General features: G+C 37.3%; 1 protein-coding gene across 22 annotated transcripts in view; it reads right to left on the reverse strand.

Annotated features, from left to right (window-relative positions):
- Positions 1-26,181, reverse strand: part of RALYL (RALY RNA binding protein like) — a 765,327-nt gene that overhangs the window by 42,259 nt on the left and 696,887 nt on the right. For 14 of the 22 annotated variants that reach the window (XM_078352738.1, XM_035276603.3, XM_035276604.3 and 11 more), the window contains 2 exons: positions 22,090-22,203; positions 334-506 (listed from right to left, as the gene is read on the reverse strand). In XM_078352738.1, the coding sequence (XP_078208864.1) occupies positions 334-506; positions 22,090-22,203 (287 nt within the window). The remainder of the gene's footprint in view (positions 1-333; positions 507-22,089; positions 22,204-26,181) is intronic. The other 8 variants (XM_054246386.2, XM_035276608.3, XM_078352743.1 and 5 more) reach the window with 1 other exon arrangement.

The following is a 26,181-nucleotide window of genomic DNA, read 5'->3' on the forward strand; positions in this document are numbered from 1 at the left end:
GGATATTATATCTGTGTACAGTTCACTTGCAATTGCCTAAATGCAAGATCCATTTTGCAGTGGAGCATTTCAGAGGGAATGTTTCATTTGACACTTTAAATATACCTAATCTCTTATGTAGTATTTATTTTGCTTCTTCATTTATATCTTCCTAAGTTAGCAATAAAGTATTGAGCACTTATTATGTGCGAAGCACTATACTCGTGTTCTCTTAAATATATGTTTAGGAGAGATAAGCCCCAAATGATCTAATTCTTATTTTAGAATGAATGAGTTGCTAACATGCTGGTGGTGTTACCCAAAGGGTGTGGATACCAAATGTTTAGTTCCTACCAGCTCATGACCCCCATCTTCATCGAAGTCCTCCTCTATCCCATCTGTCATCTCTTCTCCATCGGCATCTGGCCCTCCTTCAGCAGGCTCCTCTGTAGAGTGATCTGCATTCTCTGACACACATTCCTCTTGGATCAGCACTAGACTCTCTTCCAATTGCTTCTTCTGAGCTTCTGGGGGGGAAAAAGCAAATGACTACTACTTTGGGTTGCTCATGAGCCATTTGGATAAACCATGAAAAAACAGTCCATGAAAGGGTAAACTCTTTGAGCTGTTAAAGGTGTACAGCAGGTAAGGTAATACTATACTTTAAGTTGAATTTTCTCAGTCATGTAAATCACGTACATATGTCTATGTGTACTTACATGTAAGCATATTTATTTTAATGGAATTAGAAAAAATTAGGGAATCCAGATGGTAGTAGTACATAAACTAGTAAGACTTAATTTTATATATAGTGCTTTCTAATAAGGATAGTCTCTCTGAGAGGAAAACAGAACAAAAACAGAGGGCAAAAATCAACATAGAAATTGTTCACTCAAGGGAGGAGGAAGAAGAAAGCTCATTGACAAGTTCAAACCTATGTGAAAAAGACAAAGAAAAACTCACTGAGGAAAAAAGTAGAAAGAAAATATATGTTTCTCAGCAACATGTCTATGTGAACAATCCCCTGAAATTTTAAAGTCTAAATTCTGTTGACAGGTGTGGTTAACTTCAATGGTTAAGCACATAAATTCTGGGGTCAGACAACCTGAGTTCAAAGTCGAGCTTCATTAATAGTGTTGTGATGCTGTGCAAAGTCAAAATGATTAACCCTCCATGTGTCTCAATTTTCTCATCCATGCAATAAGGATAACTATTTCCCAAACTTTCAGGGTTTGGTGTAGTGGATCGGAGTGTTAGTATAGTGACTAGCAAATAATAAGTGCTCAACAAACAAACCTACACTCTACGTTAGTAGAATTTCTTCTTCTTGTCAGGATCTGTGCATTCCACTTATGGAAAGCTGCTCAAATGGGAACTGTGCTGGCAGCATCATAATTATTTTCTCTAGTGGGTGGTATTCATCTCCTATGATGATGTAAAGAAGTGTTTGGTTTCCAATAAATTAGATCATTGTATGTTTCTCCTTCTCTGACTTATTTTCATGTGTTCATGACTATTCAAAAGTTGGTTGTTTTCACTAATTTTGCTTACTTTTTAAAAAAAAATCAGATGATTATTCTTATATCTGAGTTTTTAAAGAGTCTACAGTTTGATCTTATTTATTGATAAATTATTATAATAAAGGTAATTTATAGAGCAAAATAACTGTAGGTTATTAATTTCTGGCCTTTTTCATAATGTGAGATAAAGGAAAATGAACATTGATATAAATATTTTATCTCAGCACAAAGCTTTCTTTTTTTTTCACTCCAAATCTCATGTTGAGAAAACTTTTCAAACATAACTAACATGTAAATCAACAAACTGATATAATGTACAAATAAGCAAATAAGCAGCTATTCTTTCCAAGAAATTGTTTATAATTAAAATAATACTTTTAGAAATAAATATGTATCTATACCTTCTTGCATTTTAATTCTCCAAATGATAAAGTTTATTGAAAATAAGACAATAGTAGAGGGTTGTTGTGCCTTGGCTGTGCTGTCAGAGTTGAGTTGCTCTGAGCTCCAGTTGACAGGATTCTAGCTCTAGCTTTGTTACTTACCCACGGAATTACAGACACTGAGTTTCAGTCTAAGTTTTGGCCATTTGGTCAGGTAACATCAGTGAAACACATTAAATCATTTTTTCCTCATCTATACCTGCCTCTGGGGTTTACTATGACATTTAGCAGAGCTTATATTTGGGAAATGTTTTGCAAATTATAAAGGACTACATAAGTGTGTTCTGTTATACACAGAAGGGAGATGGTGTGCTCTTCACTGTGAATATGTTGAAGGAATAACAACAATAACAACAGTAAGCGTGGATCAAGAGGCCTGGTCGGATCAGGGAATAACACTTATGGGGCTGAGGTTCTGTTTCAGAGGAGGAAAAGAGCTGGTAGAGCAAACCAAGTTTGGAAATAATTACTATGGGATCTTACATGGCTGTAACATAGGCTCTTTTTCATTAAGAGAAAGACATTTACTTCGTATAATAGACACAAGCTATATACACCTTGATGTTTTAAAAATCAACTTATTAGGTTCAAATTTCTCCATTTAACAGCATAACTAATACAGTGAGGATGTGAATTCTGCTTTTAAAAGTATACTTTTTATCTCGATTTGCACATACAAATGTACTGATGAGAGGACGTGTAGTACATAAATTCTTTCAATTTTTCCTAATGTCTATATAACATTTAGTACAGAAAGTCCTATGAAGACTATATAGTGATTATTGTAAAATATAACCAAGATTTCTTTCTAAATATAGAAAATTATCCAATTTAAGAAGGTAAAAGTGAGTTAAAGAAAAAACATCTGTTTAATCTAGAGAAGACCCCACTGTGTGAATTAAAAGGAAGATGAATAAGGCAAGAAAGACCAACAACACTCTTAATTTTATGTTTACTGAAGATTTCTAGGTTTTACTCTCACTTTCCTTCTACATACCATTTATGTGCTCTAAAATTCTAGATCTGTTATCTGGGTTAACCCACATACACCTCTATGAGTAGGCTCCACTGAGAAAACGATGTGATAGGTTGACTAATCTGAGCATTGGACAGTTTTGAATCCTCTAACGTTCATCACATCTCTTACTCTATTCTGTTGCCTCTCCTATCACTGACCCTTTGTATTGCACAATGGAGGTGGCTACTCTGGTTTTGGCCCCCCACTCTTCTTTATAAAAGAGGTTTTTGTACTTATCATCTAAACTCCTCACTTCTTATGTCACCATGCCATTTGTTTGAAATGCCCTAGCTTTCAAGACCTGGTGTTGGTCCCTCGAGAAAGAGAGAAACAGAAATTTGGGATTCTTATAATTATATACAGTGAAAAATGCCTTGAATCTTATAACTTTTTTAAAACCAAAGTTTCTCATTTTTATGTCACTGTTTTTATCTTTTTATTATAACACACAAATGGACTTTTGCTTAAGATCGACATATATTAGGAATTCAATTTGCCTAGCGTATCTAATTCTTCTCTAAATGATTCCAGAAATATTTGTTATTTGAGAATTCTTTTTGATGTTGAAACTAACATATATGTGTGTGTGTGTGTGTGTGTGTGTGTGTGTATGTGTGTGTATATATATGGTTTTTTTTCCTCTCTTTAAGCTATCTGGCCAAGGAAGCATAGCAGATTTTCAAAGGATCCCTGTAGGACCAGACTTTAAAAGATGCATAGTCCTCATCTGGCTTCATGTATCAATTTCTTTCAGCTTGTATAAGGAAAGCCAACTTTCCTGATCTTCCCAGCTGAATGTAATCTTTCCCACTTTGATCAACCAAAGCCCTGATCAAATGCTGTCTTATAGTTAGTTCTACTGTTTTCTTATCTTTTTCACATTAGTGTTTAAGCTTCTTGGAAATTTGAGCTATTTCCTCAGAAGATCATTGTCACACTCAAAGGGGATGATATAGAGGTCGATCTTTTGTAAACTGAAAAGCACAATACAAGTCAATTATCAAGAAACGTTTTGATGTACTCTGTGCCACTCACTGAATGCCTTGCACATGAAGAGATATCAGGAAGGATATAGGGGTTGAGATTCATACTTCTGCTAATTACTAGTCCTATTAATTGTAGTTTTCATCTCTAAAAGGTAAGCATGAAAATAACATCTGTTTCAGGAATTTGTTGTGTGCTCTAATGAGAAAAAAGATGTGAACATGTTTTTTAAACTGCAAAGACCACACAAACATGTTATCATAACAAGCTCAAAACAGTTCTTGAGTTGAATCTATATTTGTTTCTTGATTGCTATAAACAAATTTTCTATGTCAAAATTATTCACTCCTACTGATCATTCAGAATCAGTTTTACAAAGATTATTTTGGATTTTGGTTTTGACATGGACGTTTTAGTTCTATGTTTAGACAGAAATAGTCTAGTACTGATATGGTTTGGCTGTGTCCCCACCCAAATCTCATCTTGAATTGTAGCCCCCATAATACCTGTGTGCTGTGGGTGGGACCCAGCAGGAAATAACTGAGTCATGGGGGTGGTTTTCTCCATGACATTAAATAAATCTCACAAGATCTGATGGTTTTATAAGGGGTTTCCTGTTTTGCTTGGTTCTTATTCTCTCTTGCTTGATGCAATGTAGGTGCGCCTTTTGTTTTCTGCTATGATTTGTAAGCCACATGGAACTGTGAGTTCATTAAATTTCTTTTTCTTTATAAGTTACCTAGCCTTGAGTATGCCTTTATGAATAGCATGAGAACAAACTAATATAGTACAGAGTATATAACTCTGTTTTTTTTGTATTAACATACAACCTACATGTGATTCTGATCATGTATTCCAAAGGCAGTGATATTAATACAATTCATTGTAAAAAATCCTATATATTCTCATCAATCATTAACTTGAAAGCCAAATGCTTGTAAGTCATTTTCTGAGTTAAGAAAAGCTTTAATTGGCCAGAGGGCCAGTGGGAGGGGGAGGTGGGGAGGGATAGCCTGGGGAGAAATGCCAAATGTGGGTGAAGGGGAGAAGAAAAGGCAAAGCACACTGCCATGTGTGTACCTACGCAACTGTCTTGCATGCTCTGCTCATGTACCCCCAAACCTAAAATCCAATAAAAAATTAAAAAAAAAAAGAAAAAAAAAGCTTTAATTATAATGATAATTGGTTTATAGGAGTATAATAAATATCAGTGTGTTAGTAATATGTAGTCAACATAGACTTTTGTCATCTCAATGGGAAATATTATAATCACTAAAAAATGATAAGTTTCATGAATAAAGTCACACATGAAAGCACCTCTTCTTTATTATACTGTTGGTTCACAGTTTAATAGGCAGTTTTGATTCAGTAACTAGGTTACTGAAATAGAAACAAATTAACTTGTCCTATTTTTTATGAATAATTATCTAATTTTACGTCTCTAGAGATGAGTAGTGTTGTTTAGTTTATTCTCTTTATTTTGAGATGGAGTCTTGCTCTGCTGCCCAGCTGGAGTGCAGTGGTAAAGTCTCAGCTCACTGCAACCTCTTGAATCCAGAATTGCCTCCTGGGTTCAAGCAATTCTCTTGCCTCAGCCTCCTGAGTAGCTGGATTACAGGCACACGCTGCCACATCAGACTAATTTTTGTATTTTTAATAGAGATGGGTTTTTGCCATGTTGGCCAGGCTGGTCTCGAACTCCTGATCCACCTCAGCCTCCCAAAGTGCTGGGATTACAGGCATGAGCCACTGCACCTGGCCAGTTTATTCGTAACTTTACAACATTCTCTTTATTTGCATATTTTCTAGTCATCCTCTTTTTATTGTGTATGTGAATGTGTATGTGTGTTTGTGTGTATGTGCATTTCTCTCTCTGCCACCAAATCTTCTCTGGGGTAGAAACATTTTTATTATTCATCTTTGTTTACCTGGTGGCTAACTCAGACTCTTACTCACAAATTAAGTGCTTGCTGAATATATTAATGAATTGTGGAATGAACTAATGATTCCACAATGTCAAATGTGTCAAATTCTTTTCACAGAGTAAAAGTGACAGTTGAATTTTGCACACCGTGGTAACAAAAATATAAATCCAAGATAACTTAAAAAAAAAAGTAAAAAAACCTTCTTGCCACATTCTACATGACAATCCCATACCACAAAGTCAAGGTAAAATGTGAGATCTGAAATTTTCTTAGAAGAAAATTGTTTGTTTATATTGACAAGTCTTGAAGAGAAAAATGAAATGTGAAGCCTTCCAGTGCTTATTGGAGGAGAGCTGCCTTCGATCACTGGCATCTTTTGGAATCTCTGTTGGCTTCTTTAAGTCAGAGTGATGGATGACCATAGCATTTCTTTTGTGAACAGAGAAATGACTATTAGATTTTTTTTTTTAAGAGTTGATTAGGAGCCAAAAAGCCAGCAGCTTATCTCTAAAAGACACCTCTAAGACACCTAAATTATAGATTACAAAAAAAGGCTTATAATGGCTACAAGTTAGTGAGTGCTTATGAAGTGCTGATCATGTAAGACTCATTAACTTTAGTCCTTGAAATATACTGCAACGTAGCCTTATTTATCATGCTATGCATGGGGAAACTGAGGCACAAATAAGTGCTCATGGTCACAGATTAATAAGTGCAAGAGCTGAAATTCCAACTTACCATTTCTGATCTTATAATCTTGGCTGTTTTCTAATATATCTCTAGAAAAAGAAGGCCTAACCTGACATACCAAGGGAATGCCTTGAATCTCTTCAATACCCAATTTTAAGTTAGAGAATCAAGAAGTCTGTTTAGTTAGGGGCACATGCTCTGCTTAGCTAAACAATGACTGTGAAAGGAAAAGAAGTACAAATTGCAGATCAGCATTTCTGTTTAAGGGAAAATGCCTAGGGCTTTAAAAAGCCATGAAAGAAAAGAATTTAATATTAATTTTCAATTCTCATATTCAAATTTTTTTTGCACATCTCATCTCTACTTCAAAAAGCTATCTATGATTTAGAAAACAAGTTAGAATTGTTGGGATTTATGTTCAAAGCATTTTTATTAAATCGAGTTTGCCGCATAGCTATTATCATTAATATAACTATGAAAATTGGTTGAGTTGGCAATTAAGTTTTTTGACATGCTGGCTTAATTGCTAGGTAATTGCTAGTTGAATTGCACTTAGCAGATGGTTGGAAAGAATGTTGATACAAAAACAGTCACATTATTCACTAGAGCCAAGCTAGTATCCTTGAATCATGGTTTTTGTATACTAATACAAACTGTATTTTAAGAAAAATTTTAGGTTACAGCACCTGTAGATAGTATGAATTTAACTCAATGGTTCTAATAAATGCCATTTAGGAAAATTCAACTTATGGATGACAGATAGTACTATCAGCCACATAAATGAACATCAGGAAAATTACATAGAAAGAACGTTTTTAGATGAATATATTAGTTACATGAGTATATTTTTGGAGAAAGTGGCTTCAAAGCTGTTCACACAAAATACCCTAGATTGTTGAGATGACAGACTGCAACATAAATCATTTAAAAATTACCAAGATAATTGTGTTTATTTAAATCTAATAAAGGTTTTAGTAGAGATACAATTTTCCCCACTTAATAGGTTTTATAAGGACTTTTCCCAATTTCATTCAGCGAGTAAATTAAACTAGGTATCTGGTGGGATGTGAACCTAGTTTTGTTTTATTCCTGTCTGGAGCCTTAGATAATGTAAGCCTGTTTTCCACAAGGAAGATAAATTGGAGAGGAAACAAACTGGAAGTGGAGACCAACTAAAAGGATATTCTGAGGGAGATGAAAATGTCCTAACTGATTTGTGGTGATGGTTGTATCTCTTGGTAAAATTACTAGGTCATGGAATTATACTTTTGAAATGAGTAAATTTTATTCTATGTAAAATATACCTCAATAAATTTGTTTTAAAAATAAGGTGAATGCAACAGAACATGTGAGAGATGAGGAGGGTCTGGGTACTGGCATATCTTTAGGACAATAGAGGAAATAGGTGAGGTAAAAATATACCAAAATTAAGATTTGGCAACACTGCTATACTAGGAATAGAGGATAATGTTGAGACTGGCAATTGGATGGACAGGATATATGTAATAGTGATGACAGAGAGAGGGTACAGAGGAGAATATCTAGGTAGGAAAGTGAGGAGAAAGAGTTTAATTCTGAAAGACTGATTGAGTTATTCCCAAGATTGCTTCAATATTCCCTTTGATTTGACTAAACGTCTGGTAGGTTTCTTCCTGATCATAGGCCCTGAAGCATCCTTTCCTTAGAGTATTTGCTTTAGCAAACTGGCAATTATAAATTCTTTCTTTGCCTACTTGAGAAGTAAATTTTCTGTAATCCAGGAATGTTTTTCTTAAGATTCAGGAACCGTCTCTTTGACATATTTTCATTGAATAAGATAGGGCCATTGTTGAGCCGGGCTCATGCTTATAATCCCAGCACTTTGGAAGGCCAAGGTAGGTGGATCACAAGGTCAAGAGATTGAGACCATCCTGGCCAACATGGTGAAACCCCATGTCTACTAAAAATAGAAAAATTAGCTTGGCGTGGGGCCATATGCCTATAGTCCCAGTACACAGGAGGCTGAGGAGAATCGCCTGAACCTGGAAGGCAGAGATTGCAGTGAGCCAATATTGTGCTACTGCACTTCAGCCTGGCAACAGAGCAAGACTCTGTCTCAAAAAAAAAAAAAAAAAAAAAAAAATGCTAATTAGCAAACACAAATGGTGGCCAAATATCCTCCTCCAACATCCTCCAATACTTTTCTATTAGCTTGCTCCAGCACTCAAGAATCTGCCTGCCTTTAGCTCACTCTAGCATTCAAAAAATTATCCTGCCTTCTATTTTTGCAGAGTCGAGTTCAATTTTATCTCCTATTGCAATGGTCTTGAATAAAGCCTTCCTTGCTGTTTTTAATAAGTGTCCATGGTGACCTTGCTTTTGCAGTTAACTGAGGGAAAGCCACAGGAAGCACTCTGGTAAGCAGTTGAAAGGTTTGATGTAGATGCTAAAGACAACTCAGTGTTTTTTCTCGCCCTTATATTTAGCTTCTTTGAAACATTTAATTTTTGTACTCAAATATTTCTACAAGCTTGCTATGAAAAACAGCCGTGTTTTGTTCCTATCTGCTCACCAGTTCCAGCTCCTTAAAGGCTTTCCACTCGCTTGGCTGAATCTTTTAAATACACACACTCCTATCTCTAAATAATGTTTATATTGCTACTTCTCGATCAGTTTTATGAACTATCTGTTGACATTATCCCTAGGAAGCTGAGGAAACAGTTCTTGGTTCTACAATTCCCACTCACTTCCCATCTCTCTAGAGAATTATGCTATAAACTGAATGAAATCAATTTTCAGTTTTTACATAATTTTTACTGTGAAAGTACTTTGTGCAGCTAAGCTGTTAGTACAGGATGAAGAATACTTGTTTCCTGAATATTTTATTTTCTCTAGAACTAAAAATTGCCTCAGGTTTTTAAAATTAGTTCTCCATGTACTTCTTTTTATGGATTTATGCAAATTAACCCCTTCTTCTCAACCAATCCCCTTTCCCACCCAGTAGCTATTGCATCAATCTTTATGTCTTGAAAAGTCTATCCCAGAGCTTTTGGGCAGTTCTGATCTGGACTCATTTCTTTCCAGATCTCTTGCACAGCTCATCTCCTAGGATCTCTGTTAATGCTATCCTGAGAATTCCCTTTGTTGCTTTTAGAGTCCATGCTTTAGGAGCCTCTGTTTTGGTTTATCACTGTGTTTTCGTGAAGTACACTTTTTAGTACTTCTCAGAGAAACGATTATATTAAAATAGTTAATTGGAAGGCCATTAGGCTGAGATGGTTCCTGTGCCCTGGATTCCCACATAGGTAAACTGAAACCCAACTCAAAATGAATAGAGATAGCCTAGGAAAACTGAAACTTAAGCTTATTCAGACATTCATCCCGTAATTTTCATATCATTTCTTTATTTTCCCTTTCTATTTTTCTTTTTTCCACATTTTCTGGGAATGTTTGTCCAATTTTGTCTTCTAATCATTGTATTCTTTATTTGTGCTACCATATGTTAATTTCTTTTTTTTTTTTTAATTTTTTATTGGATTTTAGGTTTTGGGGTACATGAGCAGAGCATGCAAGACAGTTGCGTAGGAACACACATGGCAGTGTGCTTTTCTTTCCTTCTCCCTTTCACCCACATTTGGCATTTCTCCCCAGGCTATCCCTCCCCACCTCCCCCTCCCAATGACCCTCCCCTTTTCCCCCCAATAGACCCCAGTGTTTAGTACTCCCCTTTCTGTGTCCATGTGTTCTCATTTTTCATCACCCGCCTATGAGTGAGAATATGCGGTGTTTCATTTTCTGTTCTTGTGTCAGTTTGCTGAGGATGACGTTCTCCAGATTCATCCATGTCCCTACAAACGACACAAACTCATCATTTCTGATTGCTGCATAATATTCCATGGTGTATATGTGCCACATTTTTCCAATCCAGTCTATTATCAATGGGCATTTGGGTTGATTCCAGGTCTTTGCTATTGTAAACAGTGCTGCAATGAACATTCGTGTACATGTGTCCTTATACTAGAACGATTTATAGTCTTTTGGATATATACCCAGTAATGGGATTGCTGGGTCAAATGGAATTTCTATTTCTAAGGCCTTGAGGAATTGCCACACTGTCTTCCACAATGGTTGAACTAATTTACACTCCCACCAACAGTGTAAAAGTGTTCCTTTTTCTCCACATCCTCTCCAGCATCTGTTGTCTCCAGATTTTTTAATGATCACCATTCTAACTGGCGTGAGATGGTATCTCAATGTGGTTTTGATTTGCATCTCTCTGATGACCAGTGACGATGAGCATTTTTTCATATGATTGTTGGCCTCATATATGTCTTCTTTCGTAAAGTGTCTGTTCATATCCTTTGCCCACTTTTGAATGGGCTTGTTTGTTTTTTTCCTGTAAATCTGTTTGAGTTCTTTGTAAATTCTGGATATCAGCCCTTTGTCAGATGGGTAAACTGCAAAAATTTTTTCCCATTCTATTGGTTGCCGATCCACTCTAGTGACTGTTTCTTTTGCCGTACAGAAGCTGTGGAGTTTCATTAGGTCCCATTTGTCTATTTTGGCTTTTGTTGCCAATGCTTTTGGTGTTTTGTTCATGAAGTCCTTGCCTACTCCTATGTCCTGGATAGTTTTGCCTGGATTTCCTTCTAGGGTTTTTATGGTGCCAGATCTTATGTTTAAGTCTTTAATCCATCTGGAGTTAATTTTAGTGTAAGGTGTCAGGAAGGGGTCCAGTTTCTGCTTTCTGCACATGGCTAGCCAGTTTTCCCAACACCATTTGTTAAACAGGGAATCCTTTCCCCATTGCTTGTTTTTGTCAGGTTTATCAAAGATTGTATGGTTGTAGATATGTTGTGTTGCCTCCGGTGCCTCTGTTTTGTTCCATTGGTCTATATCTCTGTTTTGGTACCAGTACCATGCTGTTTTGATTACTGTAGCCTTGTAGTATAGTTTGAAATCCGGTAGTGTGATGCCCCCCCGCTGTCTTCTTTTTGCTTAGAATTGACTTGGCTATGTGGGCGCTCTCTTGGTTCCATATGAAGTTCATGGTGGTTTTTTCCGGTTCTGTGAAGAAAGTCAATGGTAGCTTGATGGGGTTGGCGTTGATTCTGTAAATTACTTTGGGCAGTATAGCCATTTTCACGATATTAATTCTTTCTAACCATGAACATGGAATGTTTTTCCATCTGTTTGTGTCCTCTCTGATTTCGTTGAGCAGTGGTTTGTAGTTCTCCTTGAAGAGGTCCCTTACGTTCCTTGTGAGTTGTATTCCAAGGTATTTTATTCTTTTTGTAGCAATTGCGAATGGCAGTTCATTCTTGATGTGGCTTTCTTTAAGTCTGTTATTGGTGTAGACGAATGCTTGTGATTTTTGCACATTGATTTTATATCCTGAGACTTTGCTGAAGTTGCTTATCAGTTTCAGGAGTTTTTGTGCTGAGGCAATGGGGTCTTCTAGGTATACTATCATGTCGTCTGCAAATAGAGACAATTTGGCTTCCACCTTTCCTATTTGAATACCCTTTATTTCTTTTTCTTGCCTGATTGCTCTGGCTAGAACTTCCAGAACTATATTGAATAGGAGTGGTGAGAGAGGGCATCCTTGTCTAGTTCCAGATTTCAAAGGGAATGCTTCCAGTTTTTGCCCATTCAGTATAATATTGGCTGTTGGTTTGTCATAAATAGCTTTTATTACTTTGAGATACGTTCCATCGATACCGAGTTTCTTGAGGGTTTTTAGCATAAAGGGCTGTTGAATTTTGTCAAATGCCTTCTCTGTGTCAATTGAGATAATCATGTGGTTTTTGTTTTTTGTTCTGTTTATGTAGCAAATTACGTTTATAGACTTGCGTATGTTGAACCAGCCTTGCATCCCTGGGATGAATCCTACTTGATCATGGTGAATAAGTTTTTTGATTTGCTGTTGCATTTGGCTTGCCAATATTTTATTGAAGATTTTTGCATCTATGTTCATCATGGATATTGGCCTGAAGTTTTCTTTTCTTGTTGGGTCTGTGCCGGGTTTTGGTATCAGAATGATGTCGGTGTCATAAAATGATTTGGGAAGTATTCCCTCTTTTTGGATTGTTTGAAATAGTTTTAGAAGGAATGGTACCAGCTCCTCTTTGTGTGTCTGGTAGAATTCAGCTGTGAACCCGTCTGGACCTGGGCTTTTTTGGTGTGGTAGGCTCTTAATTGCTGCCTCGACTTCTGACCTTGTTATTGGTCTATTCATAGTTTCAGCTTCCTCCTGGTTTAGGCTTGGGAGGACACAGGAGTCCAGGAATTTATCCATTTCTTCCAGGTTTACTAGTTTATGTGCATAGAGTTGTTTGTAATGTTCTCTGATGATGGTTTGAATTTCTGTGGAATCTGTGGTGATTTCCCCTTTATCATTTTTTATTGCATCTATTTGGTTGTTCTCTCTTTTCTTTTTAATCAATCTGGCTAGTGGTCTGTCTATTTTGTTGATCTTTTCAAAAAACCAGCTCTTGGATTTATTGATTTTTTGAAGGGTTTTTCGTGTCTCAATCTCCTTCAGTTCAGCTCTGATCTTAGTTATTTCTTGTCTTCTGCTGGGTTTTGAGTTTTTTTGATCTTGCTCCTCTAGCTCTTTCAATTTTGACGATCGGGTGTCAATTTTGGATCTCTCCATTCTCCTCATATGGGAACTTATTGCTATATACTTTCCTCTAGAGACTGCTTTAAATGTGTCCCAGAGGTTCTGGCATGTTGTGTCTTCATTCTCATTGGTTTCGAAGAACTTCTTTATTTCTGACTTCATTTCATTGTTTACCCAGTCAACATTCAAGAGCCAGTTGTTCAGTTTCCATGAAGCTGTGTGGTTCTAAGTTGGTTTCTGAATTCTGAGTTCTAACTGGATTGCACTGTGGTCTGAGAGGCTGTTTGTTATGATTTCAGTTGTTTTGCATTTGTTGAGCAGTGCTTTACTTCCAATTATGTGGTCAATTTTAGAGTAGGTGTGATGTGGTGCTGAGAAGAATGTATATTCTGTGGATTTGGGGTGGAGAGTTCTGTAAATGTCCACCAGGTTTGCTTGCTCCAGGTCTGAGTTCAAGCCCTGGATATCCTTGTTGATTTTCTGTCTGGTTGATCTGTCTAATATTGACAGTGGAGTGTTAAAGTCTCCCACTATTATTGTGTGGGAGTCTAAGTCTCTTTGTAAGTCCTTAAGAACTTGCCTTATGTATCTGGGTGCTCCTGCATTGGGTCCATATATGTTTAGGATCATTAGCTCTTCTTGTTGTATCGATCCTTTTACCATTATGTAATGGCCTTCTTTGTCTCTTTTGATCTTTGTTGCTTTAAAGTCTATTTTATCAGAGATGAGAATTGCAACTCCTGCTTTTTTTTTGCTCTCCATTTGCTTGGTAAATCTTCCTCCATCCCTTTATTTTGAGCCTTTGTGTATCCTTGCATGTGAGATGGGTTTCCTGGATACAGCACACTGATGGGTTTTGGATTTTTATCCAATTTGCCAGTCTGTGTCTTTTGATTGGTGCATTTAGTCCATTTACATTTAGGGTTAATATTGTTATGTGTGAATTTGATACTGCCATTTTGATGCTAAGTGGGTGTTTTGCCCGTTAGTTGTTGTAGATTCTTCATTATGTTGATGCTCTTTAGCATTTAGTGTGATTTTTGGAATGGCTGGTACTGGTTGTTCCTTTCTATGTGTAGTGCCTCTTTCAGGAGCTCTTGTAAAGCAGGCCTGGTGGTGACAAAATCTCTGAGTACTTGCTTGTTCGCAAAGGATTTTATTTTTCCTTCACTTCTGAAGCTCAGTTTGGCTGGATATGAAATTCGGGGTTGAAAGTTCTTTAAGAATGTTGAATATTGGCCCCCACTCTCTTCTGGCTTGTAGTGTTTCTGCCGAGAGATCTGCTATGAGTCTGATGGGCTTCCCTTTGTGGGTAACTCGATCTTTCTCTCTGGCTGCCCTTAGTATTTTCTCCTTTATTTCAACCTTGTTGAATCTGATGATTATGTGCCTTGGGGTTGCTCTTCTTGCAGAATATCTTTGTGGTGTTCTCTGTATTTCCTGCATTTGAGTGTTGGCCTGTCTTGCTAGGTGGGGGAATTTTTCCTGGATGATGTCCTGAAGAGTATTTTCCAGCTTGGATTCATTCTCTTCGTCCCCTTCTGGTACACCTATCAAACGTAGTTTAGGTCTTTTCACATAGTCCCACATTTCTTGGAGACTTTGTTCATTCCTTTTTGCGCTTTTTTCTCTAATCTTGGTTTCTCGTTTAATTTCATTGAGTTGGTCTTCGACTTCGGATATTCTTTCTTCTGCTTGGTCAATTCGGCTATTGAAACTTGTGCATGCTTCGCGAAGTTCTCGTATTGTGTTTTTCAGCTCCTTTAATTCATTCATATTCCTCTCTAAGTTATCCATTCTTGTTATCATTTCCTCATATCTTTTTTTAAGTTCCTTAGTTTCTTTGCATTGATTTAATACATGTTCTTTTAGCTCACAAAAGTTTCTCATTATCCACCTTCTGAAGTCTAATTCCATCATTTCGTCACAGTCATTCTCCGTCCAGCTTTGTTCCCTTGCTGATGAGGAGTTTTGGTCCTTTCTAGGAGGCGAGGTGTTCTGGTTTCGGGTGTTTTCCTCCTTTTTTCGCTGGTTTCTTCCCATCTTTGTGGGTTTATCCGCTTGTCGTCTGCGTAGTTGCTGACTTTTCAATTGGGTCTCTGAGTGGACACCCAGATTGTTGATGATGAAGTATTTCTGTTACTTGGTTTTCCTTCTACCAGCCTAGCCCCTTCGCTGTACGACTGCTGAGGTCCACTCCAGGCCCTGCTTGTCTGGGGTGCACCTCTAGCAGCTGTGGCACAGTGAGGGATGCTACCCGTTTCTTTTTCTGCTATCTTTGTCCCAGGATGATGCCTGCCAAATGTCAGTCTTTTGGATATAGAGGGGTCAGGGAGCTGTTTGAGGAGACAGTCTGTACTTTTTAGGAGCTCAATTTCTGAGCTGTGGGCTCTGTTGTTCATTCAGGGCTGTTAGGCTGCTATGTTTGATTCTGCTGCAACAGAGCTCATTAAAAAAACCCTTTTTTTCTCAAATGCTCTGTGTTGGGGGGTTCAGGCTTTATGTTTCGATGTCTGTTGAGGTGTCCTGCCCAGCTAGGAGGCAGACTAGCCACTGTTTGCCTGCCGAGGCTCCGCCCTGCTATTATGTGATTCACCCTGTTCCTGCAGGCTCTGCTGTGGTCTCCGCCACGCCCTGCGGCGGAGTCTCTTCGTTGTAGCAGGTTGCCTCGGCAACGGCAGGCTGCGTCAGTAGTGGGCGTGTATCTCAGTAGGGACGGGTTGCCTCAGCAACGAGAGGCTGCGTCAGCAGTGGGCGTGTATCTTAGTAGGGACGGGTTCCCTCGGCAGTGGCTGGCTGCATCAGCAGTGGGCGTGTATCTCAGTTGGGGCAGGTTGCCTCGGTAGTGGTGGACGCCCCTCCCCCACAGAGCCTCTCGGACCGTCTGCTCGGGATAGTTTGAAATCGCGGTTTTGTTCGTCCCACTGTGTACCCCAAACGGTCTGTCCCTGCAATCCCCTGGGCTGGCCTACTGTCCAAGTCTCGTTCAGTCTCAAGTCCAGCCCTCTCAAGTCTCAGGTTGCTGGTTCAACAGGGCACCCTGACAAGCGTGCCCTGTGGGGATTGCTGGGTAGGGCCAGCCGCCGCTGCCCCGGCTGCCGGCTTCGCCAGGCAGACCTACTGCCTGGCATCCCGTGTCTTTTTTATACTTGGGAGTTTCCCCGTTCTGTGGGCAACAAAGATCAGTCTGGAAATGCAGCTCCGACTCACCACTTTGCGGATTCAACGAGAGCTCCAATCCTGGGTTGTTCTCACAGCACCATCTTGAGTCCTCCCCCCATATGTTAATTTCTAAAAGCTCCTTTATATGCCCTTTGAATACTCAGTTTTATAATTTTATGTCTTTATTACAGTATTTTCTAATTTCTCTTAAAGTATTAATCAGTTTTTTTTTTGTTGTTGTTTGTGAAGTTTTATTCTTCCTGTACATGTGTTTCCTCTGATTTGTTGTTTTTTTTTGGGTGGGGGCATTTGCTTATTATGTTTTATGTCCCTTTTATCTGATAATTCTTGTTTGTTCATATTAACAGGCATTAAAATATTGATTGGCAACTTTGTAAGTATATTTATAAGTATAGAGAGGTTTTTTTTTTTTTTTTTTGAGAAGTCCTGCCCTGTCACCCAAGCTGGAGTGCACTGGTGTGATATTGGCTTACTGTAACCTCTGCCTCCCAGGTTCAAGTGATTCTCCTGTCTTAGCCTTCTGAATAGTTGGGACTATAGGCTCATGCCACTACACCTGGCTAATTTTTGTGTTTTTAGTAGACACAGGGTTTCAACACATTGGTCGGGCTGGTCTTCAACTCCTGACTTCAAGTGATTCACCTACCTCAGACTTCCAAAGTGCTGGGATTACAGGAGTGAGCCACCGCATCTGGCTGAGAGATATTATCTCTGTAGGGTAGTCTGGCTGAGTGCTTCTTTGGGGGACCCTATGTCAGCATTCTTAGGTCTTTCCTCTTGGGCTGCCCATGCTCTCCACTGAAGATTCTTCTAGGGTCCTGACATTGCTCTGGTAGCTGAGTCAGGGAGAAGGTGGGCATTTCTACAGTAATTATGAAAACTTTCCCTCTCTCTGCTTTTAAGTGCTCTCAAGTTTCCTTGTCATCTACCAGCCCTGCAACCCACTGTTTTTACCTTCTCTAGAAGAAACTTCTCCAACCTTCTTTCAAAGTGCAGCAGGAATAGTTGGGTATGGGGACATAGGAATCTGTTTCCTAAACAGACTTTCAACTATTTGTTTCCTCTTTTCCAGAGGAATATGATGCCTTGACTTCTGGGCCTTTTGGGAGTTTGTGGTTAAAATTGAACTTGGATTTCTAGGATGTGCTAAGTCAGGTATGCCTATCCTGTCCAGCTGCTAAATCCTATCCTTTTTTCTAACACAGCTTCAAGAGAGAACAGTGCTTAATTCATGTGTTTAATTCATCATCTGTAATCAGAAGCATCACCAATTCAATCTGAAGTATCGGTGAGAGCAGAAAGGTATTCAGAATAGAAATAGTAGTCATGTTATAGGCTACAGCAGTCAGATCATATCTGGAGCAACGTTTTCCATTCTGAGTAATGTAATCTGTGTTGACAAATGACATAATGATTAGAGAAGAGAGACTGCAATAGTTTAAGATGCAAAACCAAGTTAAATAAGAAGCAACTGAAGGAATTGTTCCTATTTCTCTAGACCAAAAAGGCCTCTAAGATGCTGTGATCAAAATTTGAATGCAGTTAAGATGAATATCCATAGGCTATAATATCAATTCTCTGTTCAAAGGTTTTGGAAGGTGAGAACACTATAGCTACCTTTAAATGTATATGTATATATATGTACATATGTGTGTATATGTATGTGTGTATACAGAGAGAGAGTGTATGAGTGAGTGTGAGTCTTGCTGTTGCCCAGGTTGAAGTGTAGTGGCACAATCTCAGCTCACTGCAACCTCCACCTCCTGGGTTCAAACAATTCTCCTGCCTCAATCTCCTGAGTAACTGGGATTACAGGCATGTGCCACCACACCCAGCTAACTTTTGTAGTTTTAGTGGAGATGGGTTTCACTTATGTTAGCCAGGCTGATCTCAAACTGCTGACCTCAAATGATCCACCCACCTTGGCCACCCAAAGTGCTGGGATTACAGGTGTGAGCCACAACTGCCGGCCGCTCCCTTTAAATACTTAATTGACTCTTATATCACAAGGATAATTCATAATGTCTAATGACATTATGTTTCTTTTCAAACAAGATAAAAGTGATCACTGAATCAAGTGAAACCAAAATACATTTTGGCTCAGTGTAAGGGAAACCTACAATAAGCATCTGAAACATAAATGGGTCCAGGTAGATAATATAAACATGTGAACTGGCTGGACGAAGATAGCAGCATACTGAAAGTGCCTGTCATGTGTAGAGTGATAGAGTGAGCAGCGGCACTGAAAAGCTCAAGATTTTCAAAAGAACTCATATTTTGAGATTTATTTACAATATTCAGTTTTTGGATGTTATTTTTGAAAATTTCTTGTCTTATACCAAACATATAGGCAGAATGAATTTATCCCATGTAACTCCTGTTTGTGACTTCCCTAAGGCTTAGGTCTGACACCCCAAAGTTATCACTGGAATTGTCCCAGTCAGACTTGGCTGCTCATGTATCAGGCATAATAGTGAGAATAAAATTGAACTAAATAATGTCTAATTGCCTTTCACTTCAGAAAGTCTATACTTGAAATGTAATTTTTTTTTTTAATGTAGTTATCCATGGAGTAACTGTGCCCATTGCATGATCTGCAGTCTTTACTTTTCCTTCTCATGCCTATCACTGTTTTTGGTCACTTAATATCACTGTGTAAAGCACATAACTTATGCATATGTGGCAACTTATATGTGGCTCTTTTAAAAGAATCATCTAAGAATGAGGCAAAATTGCTAGCCATACTGATTTTAAGTGTTACTTGTTGTTTTCTATAATCTACATAGTCACCATATCCCCAAAGAAGTTGTATGATATAATGGAAAAAATAATATATGCATGGTAGATTTACACTAATCAGAGTTTTAGAAGCTACAATATACATTTGAGGCCATAATCCATTAGTTTACATTTGAAAGTCTTGAGACATAAAAGGGTTAAATGACTTGCTAAGTTGTACCCAGTACATAATACCTGGTATTGGGTACAGTTAGGGGAGAGAAGACATGATCCTGTTCTGAGGAACTTTACAATCTCAAATCAGGACAACACACACATCTATTTGAGCAATTTAAGGTTTAGAAAATCCAAAATAATGTAATTATGAGTTCACTTTCAAAATAAGAAAATAGATACTATGGAACTTGACTTCAGGGCACACCCCATGTTGAGTGTCATTCCCCGCACTTTCCAATTCTCCATCTTCTTCCTGCCATTAGTTCTCTGATGAAAAATTTTACTATCAAATAACTAATAATAAATTAGGAGTGAGAAATTTATGAAAGAGTACTAATGAAGAGTAAATGGTAGCTACCAAGTAATTAGTTTTCAACTACTTAAGCATTATAATGAATGTCTCCTTACATTGAATAAGGAGGCATTGAGCACTTTTTAATGAGTTTTAGTGCATTTCACTCCACTTTCCATAATGTAGTGTTAATTCTTTCCATACAACCCTGATTTCTTTTCATAAAGAAAATGTAGGAAAATATAGAAAACCTTCATCTTTTATCTCAATAAATACAGACTCTATTCAGGAAACAATTACTAAAAGAATGGAGTTCCAAATTAATTCATTTTCCTCATAAAAAGTTAGACATAAATATCAAAGGACTAAGTTCATTATTTTACAAGCCATGGTCTTATGACTGGAAAGTTTAAACATGTACTTTTTAAACATGTTTAAAAAGCAAGTGACATCTCACAAAAAGAAGATGCAAGCTTTGAATTTTAGTGTTACATTTCTAAATGATCTTCCAGAGAGATATGTGGAAGGTATTAGTCATTGTAGGAAACCGAAAGGTATAACATGATGGAATAGGGATCACATTTTTCTCTTTGAGGTGATATATATTTAAATGAGTTCTCCATAATCCTTTAAACTGAAGTGCAAATTGGTTATCAAAGTCCTTTGCTGTAAGGGTTGTTTTACATAATAATGAATTTTACAGAGTTCCTCAAAGGAAAATACTGATTTAGGCAATATCACAGAATATTTCAGTTACAGTAACACGTTAGTACCATAGACAGCATATAAAAACTTTCTAATATAAATTTTTTTATTTAAAAGTGTAGTCAGTGTACCTTTCTGAATAGAAAATACATTTGTGATAGAAATTTTTAATTAAAAAAATTCCATTTAGTCTATCATTCCTCATCTACCTTAACAAGTGTTAGTGCGAGTCAACCATATGCTAGGTACATGGCTTGTGTGTGTGTGTGTGTGTGTGTGTGTTTTTTAAATGGGCTGCATGAAAGTAGGAGGAAATGTTCATTTGCCTATACATATGTGTGTCGTTATGATCCTTAACTCCATTATTATATTTTTAACTCTGTGCTATATAATTTATATATGCTACTTTGTTCATTACTCACCATGTGAGGCAGCCATGAGTATCCAAATTGTGTGTGTTGTATGTGATGATTTGAACCAGAGTTTATTTCTCTCATCCATTATGCTACACTCCCACCTCAAATCTTCTTCTTTTCATTCTTGAGCCCTATATGGCTAACCTCCAAAGGTAAGCTCCAGCCCTCACCGCAGTGATAAGAGTAAACAAACTGACAGGCTCCTGTGTGTGGTAGCTCAGGGACCTAGGTTTCCAAGAGTTCTCATTGTTTACGTGTTGCCCAGATGGGCTTACTTCACTTCAGTGAAATCCTAAGACAGAGCCCTGAGGAGAACTTGAAATTGAGGCTGTAAATGCAAAAGGGCACTGAATTCAGTAACGAGCCCTGTGTTTGAGACTCAGGTCTATCACTAACTAGATGTACAGGTCTAGAAAAATCAGTTTACCTTCCTGAGCCTTTGTTTTCTTATCTGCAAAATGAAGAGGTTGGATTTATTAGGGGCTTTCACACTGTATTATTTATTTATTTTGTAAGAAGTGGAACTCTTCCAGCAAATTAAGTCTTATATTGAATGCCAGTAAGTAAACAGATACAGGGAAGTTACAATGGTCAGAGCAATGGCTGGGTTTTGAAGAGGTGTGAGTCTGTCTACTTACTGGATATCTTCCTAATCCCCATCTTAACTCCAAGGAGGCTTCTTTTAGAACACACTTTTCAAACTGTGGCCTACCATCAAGTTTATACCAGTTCTCACATACTGTGACTCAAAAAGTATCTGTAGCCATATGAAAAGAGCATTAGACTTGTACTAAAAAGGAGCTGGGTCAGGACTGATAATTCAAAGGACAGAGGCTATTAAATTGTAAAATATATAATCAAATAACTTGGCCTGTGGGGGCCAGGGGCATGCCTTAATCTTGACGTTCCTAAATTTGGGTATTGAAGTTTTTCAGGGTGGCAGCAAAGGCAGGTTGGTATTATAATAATTTTTGAAACCTGTCAAATTTTGCTGTAGTTAATTTAATTATATATGAATATTACATTAGCTTGATAGCATTATTCTGTTAATTGATTTTATTTTCTGAAAGGTTACTTGATATGAGATAAACTTTCAATTATGACTCAACTTCTGTGGATTATACCATCAAAACATTTTTCCTTGCATTTTCTTTTTAGTATGAGTCTTAGAAAAATTGGTTCATCTACAATAAAAGTAAAAAAAAAAATCCCATTTCATCATTGCAACTCTTGGCTTAAGACATTGTTGACATATCTGTATTAAACGCTGTTAAACTCAGCCAGCATCTCCCTGGCCCCGTACTGTCTCTCTGATTGACAACATTTCACTGGTTTAATTCCCACCTGTCTGTGACCATGGGTCCTTTTCACTTACCTGCCTCCGCCTTCTGCTGTTTCTCAATCTTCTCCAGGCGTCCTAGCAAGGAGTCAATTTTAGTTTTGATCTGGGTTAATTCTTTCTTGATGGTCTGTAGCTCATCTGATTTCACTGGAAAGGAGAAAGAAGAAAGAAGACAACAGAGCATCAGATGTACCATAACTCACCTAGGACCCAGCTCACAGGCACCCCGTGTTTCTGAAGTCTGTGTCAAATCACATAGGATATTTTTTCGGTTTTATCAACTTCTTATTACTTCTAGAGATCCTGGAACACTGGATAATTTTGTCAAATACACATACGGATTTTCAGTGACATGAGCCTTTAATCCTACATCTTTTGACGGAAGGTTATGGAAATGGATAATGGAATTTAGAAATATTTTATAAAATAACCAAATGATGCTAAATTAAATTTTAGCAAATAGAGTAAATCTGCAATGTGAGAGGGATTCAGATGAAGAATAATTAAATTATGACAGGTATGTTAATACTACTTTGAGGTGCTACATATATAATATATATTTCAGCAATCAATGATATTTTAACCCAGCTGCTTGAAGATTAGAACCAGGAAATAAAATGTATCCTTTAAAGAAAATGTTTTTCCAGCTCTCTCAAAGTTGCTATGAAGCTTTAGTCTGTCTAACAAAAAATAAGGCAGGGGTTGTGCATGCCTCCCTCTAAGCCCTGGGCTTGATGGAAAGGAAAATTACTGAACTTCCCATTGATATTTTCAATAGTACTGGTTCCCATGCTAGATGTTTAGAGTTTAGTATAGTTTCAAAGAAAACAAATGGGGACTAACGTAAGACTGACACATTTCATTTTGCCAAGTATGGATGTTAAAAACAACAATAAATAGCCTACTATTGACTATAGTAATTATTTTGTAAGAAAAAAGGGCTTAGGAAAGAACAATCTCATATTTCAAAGATAATTCTTTAAATAAAACATATTTATATTTGTAAAATTTTACTGCACTATCTTTATTTTATTTTTCTGAGAACCATTTCAGTTTTACCAACTTTTCATTACTTCTAGTGATCCTGAAATACTGGATGATTTTTGCGAGTTACAAAAATAGAGATTCTCAGTGACATGAACATTTAATCCTAAACCTTTGACAGAGGGTTATGTAAATGGATAATGGAATTTAGAAATATTTTGAGTCCACAACTATCAGAGATTGAAGATTTTAAAGCTATCACTATGCAACAGCTACACCTGCCTTAAAGCTTTTATTGGGTGGACTGGCAGTTTTCACACCTCAGTCAAAAGCCAAGTTTCAAGCTCTTGGACCCATTTGATTCCAGTCTAGTTTTCTTCTGTCTCTTTTCTTTCAGGTTTCTAATCATCTCAGAATAGATATTTCCTGGAAATTTCTGAGGAAATTAGAGTGTTTAGCTTGATTCTTTAGTCTTTAGACTTTTTTTGAAAAAACAAAAATATGCAATCTATGTTTCCTTAAAATAGAACTATTTGTCAATTAAGATAAATGATGTAATATACATAACATGTTATGGATCAGAAACACTAAGTCTCAAGGGAAGAACAGATTTTTATATAAAAATGAGAAAACTTTTCCATTGTGAAATCAGATTTTCTTTTTAAAGCAGACTTTTATTTACTATGTAAAGTAGTTTGCAAAATAAAAACTGCAAGAAGCATGGGCCCTCTGGAGTATCCCTATTATGAACTACTAAACTGAAAGTAGAACAGTGTGAAATAGAGAATCACTCCTTATGTCAATTACTTCAAAGACATCAAAGTACCATTGTGGAATTGCAGCTGAATTTGAAAAACATCATCTGTCACAATTGCAAATTGATTCTGCTTTGAAGAATGGTACTCATTCTTTTTGATGAAAGCATATGTAGTTTTACTTAAATGTATTACATTTAATAGAAACTATTTTATCTTATATCATTACATTTCAGTGCAGAAGAAATAGGACTATGGCTGAAAACTAACAGAATATATTTCTTAGCAACTAGAGCTACTCCTTAGCCCAGGAATGCAGTTGACTAATTTAAGTTTATGTATTGCCTTAAAAAAACATAAACCACTTTATAGAAACTACATTAGAAAGACTCATCTGGCCAGAACTTAGAAGTCTTCAGGGAGCCAAGGTTTCATTTAAGTCTAGACTCATGTCTAGCTCTATAAGAACATTTTTCAGATCACAGCTGGATTATTATATGATTTGGGTCTAATAGGCTAATGTTGCTCAAGAAACAATGCTCAAATAAATGTAACATGGAAATCCAGAGAGGTCCTGTCAGTTCTTTCCTGGACCCTACTAGGAAATGTTCGAGTGAGTTTCTAACCCTATGCAGGCTGCTCAATTCCTCTCTTAGAATTGAGTAGCAAATGTTCATCTAGGGTCCTGCAAAGCAGGCTCTGCAAATTGTCTTGGTTACCTCTTGAGCAACTTGAGGAGTCGTATTCTCATCACATTTCAATATCTCAGTGCTATCCGTGGAAAAGGCTTGCCCCTTACCTGGTCCAATTAGTCTAAGTCCACTTTCTACTGTTTTTCATGCAGTCATTATCTATATATGGGGTATGATTTGTGCTATTACATCTGATTTCTAGATGGAATGCCTGGAATGAGCCACCTCTACTGTCTCTGGTATACTGCTCTATCTGTCCTCTGCTTTCATTTTCTACTTTTCCCCTTCCTGTTAATAATCTCTCTACTGCACAGTGAATTACATTAAGTCCCTGTTTTTGCTTACTAGTCTCTGGTAGTTGAGCATATATACATACATTACAGGTATTTTAGAAGACATTGGTAATACTTTCTTCAGAGGAAAAAATATATTTTCTCTTTTTCTCTAGATAAACTTTACCACAAAAAAATCGTATCAAAAATTATCTACAAAAGCAACCATACTGTCATAATAAAAACCTCTTGTGGTTTTGTTGAAGACAACTGATTTTTCTACGGGTGATCATAGGCCTTGAATTTAGAATTACCAAACAAATTCAGCAAAACGATAAATTTAATAAATTACAAAGTTCCTAGGACAAATTACTTTAGCTTATTTTTAGGCAAGAAGAACACTAGAGAAATAGAAGTCAAGTTGCACCATACAGATAATCTTATATATTTTCCTAAAGTATCACTGTAGTATTTTTGTTTCAAAAACTAAGTTACATTAAGTCATTTCAGGTTGGCTTTCTCTATAGAGTTCATTTATTTGGTGCTATTACATTGTGATACAGTTGACAAAATGATTGCATCTTCTGCTGTGACATGAGATATAATCCCAAAAGAATATTAGGCACATGAGATGATACCATCTGCCTATATATAAAAATGTGCATTTCTGACTTATGTAGTAAAAAATATTTCAGTTTATTTTAATCATCTTTGGGTCGAGTCTATTTGTGGTAAATAAAGAAGCTTCAGCTAACTAACTGTCTAGATCAGTGGTTCTCAACAGAGAGTGATTTTGCTCTACAGGAGAGATTCTGCTATGTCTGGAGAGACATTTTTGCTTGTTATGACCTGCAGGGGGTGGTGCTACTGGTTTCTAATGGGCATTTAGTATGCTCAACATCTTAAAATGCACAGGATAGCCCACACCACTCCATAGAGTTATCTGACCCAAAATGCCGATCATGCCAAACTGTAGAAATCCTGCTCTAGATAACTATATAACCTCCCTTACTAATACTATGCTTCCTATCAAATATCTAGAAAACTGAAAAAAATGTTTGTAATCATGTGGACTTTGACAATAAATCACATTGTTGGCCGGGCGTGGTGGCTCAAGCCTGTAATCCCAGCATTTTGGGAGGCCGAGGTGGGTGGATCACGAGGTCAAGAGATCGAGACCATCCTGGTCAACATGGTGAAACCCCGTCTCTACTAAAAATACAAAAAATTAGCTGGGCATGGTGGCGCGTGCCTGTAATCTCAGCTACTCGGGAGGCTGAGGCAGGAGAATTGCCCGAACCCAGGAGGCGGAGTTTGCTGTGAGCCGAGATCGCGCCATTGCACTCCAGCCTGGGTAACAAGAGCAAAACTCCATCTCAAAAAAAAAAAAAAAAAAAAAAAAAACACATTGTTGTTTCCCCA

Source organism: Callithrix jacchus, chromosome 16 (assembly GCF_049354715.1).
Source record: "Callithrix jacchus isolate 240 chromosome 16, calJac240_pri, whole genome shotgun sequence".
Classification (NCBI taxonomy): Eukaryota; Metazoa; Chordata; class Mammalia; order Primates; family Cebidae; genus Callithrix; species Callithrix jacchus.